The sequence below is a fragment of the Neophocaena asiaeorientalis genome, unplaced genomic scaffold (genome assembly GCF_003031525.2).
Source record: "Neophocaena asiaeorientalis asiaeorientalis breed wild unplaced genomic scaffold, Neophocaena_asiaeorientalis_V1.1 scaffold151, whole genome shotgun sequence".
NCBI lineage: Eukaryota > Metazoa > Chordata > Mammalia > Artiodactyla > Phocoenidae > Neophocaena > Neophocaena asiaeorientalis.
The window spans coordinates 4,304,163-4,319,051 of NW_020175490.1; the positions used below are offsets into that span (position 1 = coordinate 4,304,163).

At 36.3% G+C, this 14,889-nt stretch overlaps 1 protein-coding gene across 1 annotated transcript in view; it reads left to right on the plus strand.

The window, feature by feature from the left end:
- GUCY1A2 (guanylate cyclase 1 soluble subunit alpha 2) overlaps nt 1-14,889 on the plus strand; it is a 395,366-nt gene that overhangs the window by 50,460 nt on the left and 330,017 nt on the right. Inside the window, exon 4 of the mRNA XM_024768900.1 lies at nt 60-778. Coding sequence (XP_024624668.1) covers nt 60-778 — 719 coding nt within the window. The remainder of the gene's footprint in view (nt 1-59; nt 779-14,889) is intronic.

Sequence of the window (14,889 nt, forward strand, 5' to 3'; positions counted from 1 at the left end):
GCTGTGAATTCAATTATTTGTATTATACTTTATTAACATTTGCTTCCATTTACCTCTAGGTTTGAAGTTTGAGGAAATTCAAGAAAGATTTGGTGAGGAGTTCTTTAATATATGCTTTGATGAGAATGAGAGAGTCCTTCGAGCTGTAGGTGGCACGTTGCAGGACTTTTTTAATGGCTTTGATGCTTTGTTGGAACACATTAGAACTTCTTTTGGAAAACAGGCCACTCTGGAGTCACCATCATTCCTATGCAAAGAGCTCCCTGAAGGTAATCTTATGCTCCACTACTTCCACCCTCACCACATTGTGGGGTTTGCAATGCTTGGAATGATTAAGGCTGCAGGAAAGAAAATCTATCAGCTGGATGTAGAAGTGGACCAGGTTGCAAATGAGAAACTGTGCTCTGATGGTGCAAACCCAGGCAATTGTAGTGGTCTTACTTTCCTTATCAAACAATGTGAAAATACTAGTATCACGAAGAACCTTCCACAGGGAGCCTCCCAAGTTCCTGCGGACCTCAGAATTAGCATCAACACCTTCTGCAGAGCCTTCCCTTTCCATTTGATGTTTGACCCCCACATGACAGTCCTTCAGCTGGGGGAAGGCCTAAGGAAGCAGCTCCGATGTGACACTCACAAAGTGCTCAGGTTTGAGGACTGCTTCGAGATTGTTTCTCCAAAGGTTAATGCCACCTTCGAAAGGGTTCTGCTGCGACTGTCCACGCCATTTGTGATTAGGACCAAGCCTGAGGCTTCTGGCACTGAGAATAAAGACAAGGTAAGTGGCTATGGACTGGATATGGGTGATGGGAGCTAGGAGATTTACATAATTATTTTAGTAAATTACATGATGGCAGTACTTGTCATTATTTAGGCGAGATAACCTAGAGTGTCATTTAGAAAATTACTTGTCCCTGGATATATGTAAAAAGATTTGGCCTTATTCCCAACCATTTTGCATAGTATCTGCCTCTTTCATTAATTTATTTCATCATATAAAAAGAAGACATTTATTAATACTACCCATAGTAATTACAAAAATGATAAGACTCACTAAAAACTGGATACTGTAAACCCATGACTATTTCCACTGTTTGAACTCAAACTATGAGAGAAATAGTAAGACTGATTTCAACATTGTGGGGATCACTTGCCTTATTCTTAAATATTGCATAAATATAGGTAAAAAGCTAGCTACATTTTGAATATGTTATGTTTTAAATTTCATAATCTAGGAACATCTGGTTTACATCCTATTCTTTTCTTAATATGCAGAATAATGTATCAAATGACTATCTCAATACTTCTCTTCTAATTAAATTTTTGTGTTGAAAAAGAGACATTTCTTTAGAACATGTTCACTTCTTGAGAGAAGACACTGGAATTATTCTTTTAAATTTAGGGAATATTAAAGCTATTGGTTTGGATTTATAGAAGTACAATATTTGGCTAGAAGTGTTTGAAGCATTTTTGGCCTTAGAATTGAAGTTAATATTATTGAAAATGTGCCTGAAGTAGAATATATTATTACCAATGTTGATTGCTTTATATATTTTGTAGATGTGACAACAATTAATTCAATTTAAAGTTACTGCTTCAGATTTTCCCCCCTATATTTCATCTTGTATGTCTATTTAATTTGTATACCACAGTAAGAAATAGACACAGTGAAATGATGACTCAGATGTCAAGGCCCCCTGCCAGTTCCAATAATAAGGAACTGTGCTCATTGAGAAGATGCAATTATAATTTAAACATGTTAGTGGCAGTTTAAAAATAAAGCAATAGGCAGGATTTTTAGTTAGAATAGGGATGGAAATCCTCTCATTCTCTGTGCATTTCTGCTTATTCACCTGGGTTTGCCAGAATGGGACATTTGGGAGGCTACAGTTTAGCCCAAATAAAATTGTAATCAATAAAGTAAAGTTATGGCATGGAATCTTAACCAGATGAGTAATATTTTTGAATTGTTATGTTCCAAATTCCAAATTTATAGTTTCCTAAAACATGGAAAGAAGAAAATAAAGGTTAAAAATTATGATCCTGTTGATAAATTTGACCTTGATATTCATTATTTTTCCCATAATTGCTGGTCTTGTTAATAACTCCATGTTATCTGAAGTTTCTAATTTTGTATTGGGCTTTGATAAGAAAGTTCTAATTTTCAATAATGTAAGATATTTATTCTTTAGTCTACAGTGAAGGCTTTCATTTTACTTTAACTATTTTAGCTCTGCACTTAATACCAATGGACTACCGCCCCTGCCATCAAAAAGAAAAACAACAAAAACAAGAGCTAATCATACAGCTGAATGATGGTAAATCATTTGCAGAGTGAACTATAATGCTTTTGCTAAACCATGATCTTTGTCATTTTGTGTTGTCAGTAGTGTTAACTATATAACTAGAGGTAGAACACTCTTGTAAGCAATTTGGTGAGGTAGCCATCATCCTAGTTTCAAAGAATTTACATCTCGATTCTGCAGTAATGAGTTATAAAGACATAAGTGTTTGTTACCAGAAGCAAAAATATCATTGAGAGGCATCTGATGCATTTTCAAAGAGAGGCAAAGGGGAATCTGAGTTTTCAACCATGAAAATCTCATCCTTTTATCAATACTAAGTTAGAATAATTCTCTAACAAATTAGGCTGCCTACCTCGGAAAGTTATTTGTGAAGATTAAATGACACAATCCGTGTAAAATTCTTATTATATCTTTGGCTTCAGGGTTAAGTGTTGAATAAATGTTCATTATTGTTACTTCTACCACTATTATTATTATTATTGTTCCTTTCCCCTTGTCACATTCCTCCTATCCTCTCTTCTTGCCTTATGGAAGTTAGTACTGGAAATCAGTAGGTTGAATAATTTTAGAGAAATATCAACTCTACCTAACATCTTCACAAAATACGACTTGGGTTTGTCTTCTTAATAATGACTAGAAGACCATTTGTCACAAATCCTGTAGGAGCTTTGTTTGAATCTGCTTTTTTATTTATAGGCTATCATTGTTTTAAAACCCCTAGTCTCTTTTTCAAATTCACTAAAGTTTGGAATCAAGTTTTTATTACCTGTGTCTATTAATATATTTTATGTTCACTTGTTACAGCACTTTGTTGTGTCAGTGGCTTCCAAAATAAAATGGACTGGTTAGCTTAGGCAAAACCTGAAACAGCAATGGATTTGAGAATCAATAAATGAGTTCCTTTAACATTTTTTTTCCTTAGTAGCAATGTTTCAAAGAACATTGTGGAAGGAGTCCAGCATTTGAAATACATCATCCGTATGATACAGCAATGGCATGCTATTCATCTTCACTTTTGTTCTCAAGGTTAGAACTTAGGAAAAGCATAATAACAACAACACATTTCTTTTTCAATCCCCAGAAATATCATCACATTTTGCCTTATTAATTAGAAGCTGCAAAACAAATATCAGGAGATAATTTTAAAAGACTAAAGGAAGAATTAACCTCTGATTTTCTGTGGTCAAATCAGTTTCCAAAATGCTCCTTTATCTTTTCTAGACATGTGCCCATTATTTTTCTGACATGGTGATTGAAAAGTTTAAAATATATTTAATAATCTTACCAATCCATGATGACGCTGTTGAGAGACAAGTTTCATCCAGTTGTTAAGAATACATTATTTGACTTCAACTTAAAATTAATTTAATTTGGGAAAATGTGAGCATTCCTTCTCTGTTCAGATCATAATATTCTATTAGAGAATTTCAAATACTGAACAATATTTTAGTGATGGACAAAATGACACTAGGACTTTTTCTATAAATGAGCACTATAGAACATAGATGTACAATAACTTCGATCAAAATTATCTGGAGTTTTCTTTGCTCTTATAATTATAAATGAGATATTTAATTTTAATTTTTATGTTTATTTTCTCCAGAATTTCTCCCTGACCATAAACTACCTTTTAAAGTAGGTTAGACAAATTTAGATTTTTTTAAATTGAAGTATAGTTGATTTACAGTATTATATTGGTTTTAGGTGTACAGCATAGTGATTCAGTATTTTTACGATTATACGCCATTAAAAGTTATTACAAGGTAATGGCTATAATTCCCTGTGCTATAAAATATATCCTTGGTGCTTATCTATTTTATACATAGTAGTTTGTATCTCTTAATCCCGTACCCCCAATTTGCCACTCCCGTTTCCCTCTCCCATTTGGTAACCACTAGTTTCTTTTCCTTCTGTGTGAGTCTGTTTTCATTTGCATATACATTTGTTTGTAGTATTTTTTAGACTCCACATATAAGAGATATGTAGTATTTGTCTTTCTTTGTCTGACTTATTTCACTAAGCATAATATTCTCTAGGTCCATCCACATTGCTGCAAATGGCAGAATTTTATTTTATTTTTAAATGGCTGAGTAATATTCCACTGTATATATCTTCTTTATCCATTCTTCTATTCATGGGCACTTGAACTGCTTCCATATCTTAGCTATTGTAAATTGTGCTGCTATGAACATTGGGGTGCACGTATCTGTTCAAATTAGTGTTTTCATTTTTATATACTTAGGAGTGGAATTGTGGATCATATGATAATTCTACTTTTAGTTTTTTGAGCAACCTCCAGACTGTTTTCCATAGTGGTTGCACCAATTTACATTACCACCAGTGGTTTACAATGGTTCCCTTTTCTCCACATCCTCTCCAAAATTTGTTATTTGTAGACTTTTTGATGATAGCCATTCTGATAGGTGTGAGGTGATATCTTGCTGTCGTTTTGATTTGCATTTCTCTAATAAGTAGTGATGTTGAGCATCTTTTCATGTCCCATTGGCCATCTGTATGTCTTCTCAGAAAAAATGTCTTTTCAGGTTTTCTGCCCAGTTTTTCATTGGGCTGCTTGATTTTTAGATACTGAGATGTATGAGCTGTCTATATATTTTAGATATTAACCCCTTGATGGTCATATAATTTGCAAATATTTCCTCTAATTCTGTAGGTCGTAATTTCATTTTGTTGATGGTTTCCTTTGCTGTACAAAAAATTTTAAGTTTTATTAGGTCCCATTTGTTTATTTTTGCTTTTATTTCTTTGGTCTTAGGGAACAGATACAGAAAAATATTGCTCGATTTATGTCAGTGTTCTGCCTATGTTTTCTTCTAGGAGTTTTACGGTTTCCAGTCTCACATTTAGGTCTTTAATTCATTTTTGGAGTTTATTTTTGTATATGGTATGAGGAAATGTTCTAATGTCACTGTTTTACATGTTTTTTCAACACCAACTTGTTGAAGAGTCTGTCTTTTCTCCATTGTATATTCTTGCCTCCTTTGTCATAGATTGATTGACTGTCATAGTGTGGGTTTATTTCTGGGCTGTCTATTCAGTTGATCTATGTGTCTGTTTTTGTGCTAGTAGTATGCTGTTTTGACTACTGTAGCTTTGTAGTATAATCTGAAGCCTGGGAGGGTGATATCTCCAGGTCTGTTCTTTATTTCTAAAGATTGCCTTGGCGATTTGGGGTCTTTTTTGGTTCCACATGAATTTTAGAATCATTTGTTCTAATTCTGTGAAAATATCATAGGTATTTTGTTAGGGATTATGTTAAATCTGTAGATTGCTTTGGGTAGTATGGCCATTTTAACTATTTCTTCTAATCCAAGAGCATGGGATATCGTTCCACTTCTTTGTATCATCTTCAGTTTCCTTCATTAATGTTTTATAGTTTTCAGACTATAAGTTGTTCAGCTCCTTGGTTAAGTTTATTCCTAGCTATTTTATTCTTTTTGCTGCAATTTTAAGTGGGATTTTTTTTTTTTAACTTTCTCTTTCTGATCTTTCATTGTTAGTGTATATAATGCAACAGATTTCGGTATGTTGCTCTTGTATCCTGTAACTTTGCTGAGTTTATTAGTTCTAATAGTTTTTAGGTGGAGTCTTAAGGGTGTTCTATGTAAAGAATCATATCATATGCAAATAGGGACAGTTTTAATTTTTTACCTTCTAATTTGCATTCCTTTTATTTATTTTCCTTGTCTGATTGTGTCACTAGGACTTCTGATACTGTGTTAAATAGAAGTGGTCAGAGTGGGCATCCTTGTCTTTTTCCTGAATTGTTCCCATAGGTTTTGAAGTGTTGTGTTTCCATTGTCCTTTGTCTTGAGCTATCTTTTTACTTCCTCTTAGATTTCTTCATTGACCTAGTAGCTTTTTAGTTACATGTTGTTTAATCTCTACATGTTTGTGTTTTCCCCATTTTTCTTCCTGTAGTTGATTTCTAGTTTCATACCTTTATGGTCAGAAAAAATTACTTGATATAATTTCTATTCTTAAATTTGTTGAGACTGGTTTTGTGGCCTAGCTTGTGATCTATCCTGGAGAACATTCCATGTTCACTTGAAAAGAGTGTGTATTCTGCTGTTTTTGGATGTAATGTCCTATAGTTATAGAGTCCAGATGGCCTAGTGTGTCATTTAAGAACACTTTTTCCTTATTGATTTTCCATCTAGATGATCTGTCTATTGATGTCAGTGGGGTGTTAAAGTGCCCTACTCTTATTGTATTATTGTCAATTTCTCCTTTTTATGACTGTTAGTATTTGCTTTCTATATTTAGGTGTTCCTGTATTGGGTGCATATATGTTAATGAGTGTAATATCTTCTTCTTGCATCAATCCCATTATCATTATATAATGCACTTCTTTGTCTTTTATTATAGCCCTTGTTTTAAGTCTATTTTGTCTGATATGAGTATTGCCATCCCTGCTTCCTTGTCATTTCCATTTACATGAAATAACTTTTTCCGTCCCTTCACTTCTAGTTCAGTGTGTGTCTTTCACCCTGAAGTGTCTATTGTAGGGAGTATATTGAAGGATCTTGTTTTCAACCCAGTCAGCCACCCTGTGTCTTTTGAATGGAGGTTTTAGACCATTGATACATAAAGTAATTATTGACAGTATGTAATTATTGCTATTTTATTACTTGTTTTTTGGTTGTTTTTGTAGTTCTTCCTTGTTCATTTCTTCTGTTTCCTCCCCTTGTGGTTTGATGATTATTTTTAGCAACATGCTTGTGTTTCTTTTTGATTTTGGTATATGTAATTGTAGGTTTTTAATTTGTTGTTATCATGAGATTCACATATATTGACCAATAATTATATTTACTTGTTTTAAACTGGTAGTCATTTAAGCTCAAACACATTTTAAAAAATCTACATTTTTTTATTCCCTTCCCCCTATTTTGTGTTTTTGATGTGACATTTTACACCTTCATGCTTATCCCTTAACTGCTCATTGTAGTTATAGTTGCTTTTACAATTTTTTGTCTTTTAATCTAAATACTGGCTTATTTAAGTGGTTGATCTTCAATTTGTACAGTATATTTGTCTTTCCTAGTGGGATTTTCCCTTTCCTACAGATTCTTTCTGTAGGAATACCCTTCAACTTATTTTTAGGGTAAGTTTAATATTGATGAATTCTTTTAGTTTTTGCTTTCATATGAAGTTTTTTTTTTTTTTTTTCAATTTCTCCTATTCTAAATGATAATCTTGCTGGGTAGAGTATCCCAGGTTGCAGATTTTTCCCTTTCAGGACTTTGAATATATCCTGCTACACCTTATGGTCTTTAAAATTTCTGCAGAGAAATTAGCTGATAGACTTATGAGGGTTTCATTGTATATAATTCTTTGTTTTTCTCTTGCTGTCTTTGGAATTCTCTATCTTTAACTTTTGCTATTTTAATTATGATATGTCTTGGTGTAGGTCTCTTTGGGTTCAGCATGTTTGGAACTCTCTGTGATTGCTGCATCTGGATGTCTGTTTCCTTCTTTAGGTTTGGGAAGTTTTCAACCATAATTTCTTCAAATACATTTTCAATCCCCTTCTCCCTGTTTTCCTTTTCTGGACACCTGTAATGCAAATTTTGGAATGCTTAATGTTATTTTAAAGATCTCTTAAATTTATTTTTTTTTTTTTTTGGGGATTAGTTTTTCTCTCTGCTGTTCTCATTGGGTGATTTCTATTATTCTATTTTCCAGATCACTTATGTGTTCTTCTGTATCAATTAGTCTGCTACTCATTCTTGTAGTGTGTTTTTTATTTCAGCTATTGAATTATTCATTTCTGATTGGGTCTTTTTATATTTCCTAGTTCCTTGTTTAGAAAATTTCTTCTCCTTAATACAGTTAACATTTTTATTACCAATGTTTTGAATTTTTTATCTGGTGAATTGTTTATTTCTGTTTCATTATTTATTTTTTCAATGGTTTTCTCTTGCTCTTTCAATTGAGAGTAGTTCCTCTGCCTTTTCATTTTAGTTAACTTTCTCTACTCCTATGAATTTAGTTGAAACAGTTACCTATTTCAGTCTTGAAGGGATTTAGGGATTTTCTTATGTGGAATCATCTTTATGCAGACTATGTGTGCCCAAGGCCTTTGATGGGAGGGCTGGACTTGACATGGACAACAATTACGTCTTTCCTCAGTGTGTGCTGGTAACTATCACCTTGACAGTGGATGGGGATCCAGGTAGAGGGGCTAGAGCCAGCACTGGACATGAGGTGGGACTTCTTCTCTGCTCAGTGGCCATCACTGCCCTGTCAGAGGTGGGGGTCTGATCTCAAGTTCCTGGAGCAGAAGCCCTGAGGGTTGACCTTGAGCTGGCTCTGTTCCTTTTAAGTGTGTATTTTTTCCCTCTCTCTGCCCAGGGACTTTTGCCTCAGAGGAGCCGAAGTAGTAGGGTCCAGGGGCAGAGGTCTGATGCGCAGCATGTGTAGGTGTCTACAGCTCTACTGAGATGCAGCCTCAGCTGCAAGCCCCTTTTGTCACTCACAGGTGGTCATTGTCCTCTGCTTCCACCACCCCCATCCTGTGTGAAGCTTCTCTCCTGGGCTGATGGGGTCCTGGGTAGATTCCTGGTGTGTGTTGGAAGGTTAGCTGTGGCTGAGTGGAGGCCATCAGATACCTGGGCTGCTTCTGAGGTGCTGCTTGAGTAAGTGCCAAAATGGCCACCTCTGCCCCACCTGAGCTCCCCCTGGGACTGGGTTGCCTCTGTGTCCCATGGTCAAGTCTTCTCTGGTCCTTCCCACCTTAGATGCAGTGCCATGCCATGGCATGGAGTAAGTGGGCCTGGGTGTTCACTTGACTCATGCTGGGGCATGCTGAGAGGCAGTTGCAGGATCCCCAGCAGCTGCCAGAGCAGACCTGTCTCTGACCTGCCTCTGGGGCTAGCCAGCATATGTTCACTTTTCAGGAGCTGAGTCCAGTCTTCCCTACCCTTCTATTTGTTGCAGTGGACCTCCAACTATACAAAGGGGTGTGTCTTCTCCACATAGGCCCCAGGACTGGAACACCCAGTCTGTGGCTCTGCCTGCTTACTCCCCAGGGTACTCACCTGAGTGTCTGTTCAAGTAATTGCCTTTTCCTCTGAGTCCCCTCTCAAGGGCACAGGTCCCAACCCAATTGCTATTCTTCCCTTCCTACCCAACTACATGTTTCTTGCTTACAGTCTTGGTTGAACAGGAGTCTTTCTGCTAGTTTCCAGTTAGTTTTCAGTGAGAATTGGTCCACATATATATTTACTTTAGATGTGTTTGTGGGGAGAGGTGAACTCCACATCCTCTTACTCTGTCATCTTGATCTCACTGCTTCCAAATTGAGATTCTGATGCAGATATTACTGAGGTTCATGCTGGCTTTCTTTCTTGATTTTATTTAATGCCTGTAATGTTAAAATTACTGTAGAGTAAGTGTTATGTTACTATACAGTTACTGTATTCTGTATATATAAAGGACAGGGTAGATGATTACATGGTCAATAATATATTCCTTACAGTAATCCTCATGTTTAAAGTGTACATTTTGCCATGTTTTTATTTTTGTTAGCAGGAAAGACTGCAACTCTGAACTTACAAAAGAAAGTGACCCTACTGTAGATCAGACATTATTTAGTTCTAGTGTAGGTTCTGATGAGTGGGAAATTAGCCCCTTTCGTTAAAACTTGTTCAGAATCTTTCTTTAATTGTTCCTTTTATATTTAACTTAGAATCATTTTTTTTAGCTGGTAGCTTTCAGATTCAGTAAATTAAAATCTGAAGAGCTATTTTGAGTGTGTTGTCTACCTCCCAATTTTTAATGGTGCGCTCTTTATTTATATTAACATTTTTTATAAGTAAACAGTGCAATTATTTTTAGTAAATATACATAATTGTGCAACTATCACAACAATTCAGTTTTAGAACACTTTATCACCCCAAAGTATCCTGTGCCCATTTGCAGTCAATCCCTGCTCTAACTCCCAACCCCAGGCAACCACTGGTCTACTTTCATCTCTATAAGATATCATTTCTAATAAATATATCATACAAATATGTAGTCTTTTTTGCCTGGCATAATGTTTTTTTTTTTTCGGTACGTGGGCCTCCCACTGCTGCGGCCTCCCCCGCCGTGGAGCACAGGCTCCGAACGCGCAGGCTCAGCGGCCATGGCCCACGGGCCCAGCTGCTCCGCGGCACGCAGGATCCTCCCAGACCTGGGCACGAATCCGCGTCCCCCGCATCAGCAGGTGGACTCTCAACCACTGCGCCACCAGGGAAGCCCTGGCATAATGTTTTTGAGGTTTATTCATGTCATAACATGTATGAACAATTTGTTCCTCTTTGGTACTGAACAGTATTCCATTGCATAGATATACAACACTTTGTTTACCCATTTATTAGTTGATAGACACTGGATTGTTTTCACATTTTGGCTATTATGAATACTGTTGCAATGCATGCAAGAGTTTTTCTTCCATACATTTACATTCTCTTGGGACAATTCCTAGCAGAGGAATTACTATGTCATATGATAAATATATGTTTAACTTTTTAAAGAAATTTCTACACTGTTTAACAGAGAGGCTGTGCCATTTCACATTTGAACAGCAATGTATGGGGGTTTAAGTTTCTTCACATCCTCACCAACTCTTCATATTGTCACTCTTTTTGATCATAAGCATCCTATTGGGTGCTGAGTGATGGGTGTTTAATGTACATTTCCCCAATGATTAATGATGTTAAGCATCTTTTCTTGTGCTTATTAGCTAGTGGTATATTTTATTGTTGTATGTCTAGTCAAATATTTTGTTAATTTTTTTTTTTTGTGGTACGCAGGCCTCTCACTGTTGTGGCCTCTCCCGTTGCGGAGCACAGGCTCCGGACACATGGGCTCAGCAGCGGCGGCTTACTGGCCTAGCCGCTCCGTGGCATGTGGGATCTTCCCAGACTGGGGAACAAACCCGTGTCAGCTGCATCGGCAGGCGGACTCTCAACCACTGCACCACCAGGGAAGCCCTTTTGTTCATTTTTAATTGTGGTTTTTGTCTCCCTATTATTGAATTGTATTTTTTTTGAGAGTGTACAATTTTATTTCATTTTATTTATTTTTTAACATCTTTATTGGAGTATAACTGCTTTACATTGTTCTGTTAGTTGCTGCTGTATAACGAAGTGAACCAGCTATACGTATACATATATACCCATATCCCCTCCATCTGGCGTCTCCCTTCCACCCTCCCTATCCCACCCCTCTAGGTGGTCACAAAGCATGAGCTGATCTCCCTGTGCTATGTGGCTGCTTCCCACTAGCTATCTATTTTATATTTGGTAGTGTATATATGTCAATGCCACTCTCTCACTTCGTCTCAGCTTAACCTTCCCCCTCGCCATGTCCTCAGTACATTCTCTACATGTACATCTTTATTCCTGTCCTGCCCCTAGGTTCATCAGAACCGTTTTTTTTTTTTTTTTAGATTCCATATATATGTGTTAGGATATGATATTTGTTTTTCACTTTCTGATGTACTTCACTCTGTATGATAGACTCTAGGTCCATCCACCTCACTATAAATAACTCAATTTCATTTCTTTTTATGGCTAAGTAATATTCCATTGTATATATGTGCCACATCTTCTTTATCCATTCACCTGTCGATGAACACTTACATTGCTTCCATGACCTGGCTATTGTAAATAGTGCTACAATGAACACTATGGTACATGACTGTTTTTGAATTATGGTTTTCTCAGGTTATATGCCCAGTAGTGGGATTACTGGGATGTGTGGTAGTTCTATTTTTCGTTGTTTAAGGAACCTCCATATTGTTCTCCATAGTGGCTATATCAATTTACATTCCCACCAACAGTGCAAGAGTGTTCCCTTTTCTCCACACCCTCTCCAGCATTTATTGTTTGTAGAGTTTTTGATGATGGCCGTTCTGACTGGTGTGAGGTGATACTTCATTGTAGTTTTCATTTGCATTTCTCTAATGATTAGTGATGCTGAACTTCCTTTAATGTGTTTGTTGGCAATCTGTATATCTTCTTTGGAGAAATGTCTATTTAGGTGTTCTGCCCATTTTTGGATTGGCTTTTTGTTTTTTTTATATTGAGCTTCACGAGTTGCTTGTAAATTTCGGAGATTAATCCTTTGTCAGTTGCTTCATTTGCAAATATTTTCTACCATTCTGAGGGTTGTCTTTTTGCCTTGTTTATGGTTTCTTTTGATGTGCAAAAGTTTTGGGTTTCATAGGTCCCATTTGTTTATTTTTGTTTTTGTTTCCATTTCTCTAGGAGGTGGGTCAAAAAGCATCTTGCTGTGATTTATGTGAAACAGTGTTCTGCCTATGTTTTCCTCTAAGGTTTTGATAGTTTCTTGCCTTACATTTAGGTCTTTAATCCTTTTTTTTTTTTTTTTTTGCGGTACATGGGCCTATCACTGTCGTGGCCTCTCTCGTTGCAGAGCACAGGCTCTGGACATGCAGGCTCAGTGGCCATGGCTCACAGTCCCAGCCCCTCCGTGGCATGTGGGATCTTCCTGGACCGGGGAATGAATCTGTGTCCCCTGCATCAGCAGGTGGACTCTCAACCACTGTGCCACCAGGGAAGCCCTTTCATCCATTTTGAGTTTATTTTTGTGTATGATGTTAGGGAGTGTCCCAATTTCATTCTTTTGCATGTAGCCGTCCAGTTTTCCCTTCACCACTTATTGAAGAGGCTGTCTTTTCTCCTTTGTATATTCTTGCCTCCTTTATCAAAGATAAGGTGACCATATGTGCATGCGTTTATCTCTGGGCTTTCTATCCTCTTCAATTGATCTATATTTTCTGTTTTTGTGCCAGTACCATACTGTCTTCATTATTGTAGGTTTGTAGTATAGTCTGAAGTCAGGGAGCCTGATTCCTCCAACTCTGTTTTTCTAACTCTGTTTTTCTTTCTCAACATTGCTTTGACTATTCAGGGTCTTTTGTGCTTCCATACAAATTAGGAAATTTTTTGTTCTAGTACTGTGAATAATACCATTGGTAGTTTGATAGGGCTTGCATTGAATCTGTAGATTGTTTTGGGTAGTATAGTTATTTTCACAATGTTGATTCTTGCAATCCAAGAACATGGTATATCTCTCAATATGTTTGTATCAACTTTAATTTCTTTCATCAGTGTCTTATAGTTTTCTGCATACAGGTCTTTTGTCTCTTTAGGTAATTTTATCCCTAGGTATTATATTCATTTTGTTGCAATGGTAAATGGGAGTGTTTCCTTAATTTCTCTTTCAGATTTTTCATCATTAGTGTATAGAAATGCAAGAGATTTCTGTGCATTAATTTTGTATCCTGCTACTTTTCCAAATTCATTGATTAGCTCTAGTAGTTTTCTGGTAGGCTCTTTATGATTCTGTATGTAAAGTGTCATGTTATCTGCAAACAATGACAGTTATACTTCTTCTTTTCTGATTTGGATTCCTTTTTTTTCTTTTTATTCTCTGATTGACATGACTAAAACATCCAAAACTATGTTGAATAATAGTGGTGAGAGTGGGCAGTCTTGTATTGTTCCTGACCTTAGTGGAAATGTCTTCAGTTTTTCACCATTGAGAACCATGTTGGCTGTGGGTTTGTCATATATGCCCTTTATTATGTTGAGGTAAGTTCCCTCTATGCCTACTTTCTGGAGGGTTTTTTTGATCATAAATGGGTGTTTACTTTTGTTGAGAGCTTTTTCTTCATCTATTGAGCTTATAGTATGTTTTTTATCCTTCAGTTTGTTAATGTCTTGTATCCCATTGATTGATTTGCGTATATTGAAGAATCTTTGCATTGCTGGGATAAACCCCACTTGATCATGGTGTATGATCCTTTTAATGTGCTGTTGGATTCTGCCTGCTAGTATTCTGTTGAAGATTTTTGTTTCTGTGTTCATCAGTGATATTGCCCTGTAGTTTTCTTTTCTTTATGACATCTTTCTCTGGTTTGGTATCAGGGTGACGGTGGCATCATAGGATGAGTTTGGAAGTGTTCCTCCTTCTGCTATATTTTGGAAGAGTTTGAGAAGGATAGGTGTTCACTCTTCTCTAAATGTTTGATAGAATTTGCCTGTGAAGCCATCTGGTCCTGGGCTTTTGTTTGTTGGAAGATTTTTAATCACAGTCTCAATTTCAGTGCTTGTGATTGGTCTTTTTATATTTTCTACTTCTTCCTGGTTCACTCTCAGAATGTTGTGCCTTTCTAAGAATTTGTCCATTTCTTCCAGGTTGTCCATTTTATTGCCATATAGTTGCTTGTAGTAATCTCTCACAACCCTTTGTATTTCTGCAGTGTAAGTTGTTACTTCTCCCTTTTCATTTCTACTACTGTTGATTTGAGTCTTTTCCCTTTTTTTCTCAATGAGTCTGGCAAATGGTTTATTAATTTTGTTTATCTTCTCAAATAACCAGCTTTTAGTTTTATTGATCTTCACTATTGTTTCCTTCATTACTTTTTCATTTATTTCTGACCTGATCTTTATGATTTCTTTCTTTCTTCTAACTTTGGGTTTTTTTGTTGCTATTTCTCTAATGGCTTTATGTGTAAGGTTAGGTTGTTTATTTGAGGTGTTTCCTGTTT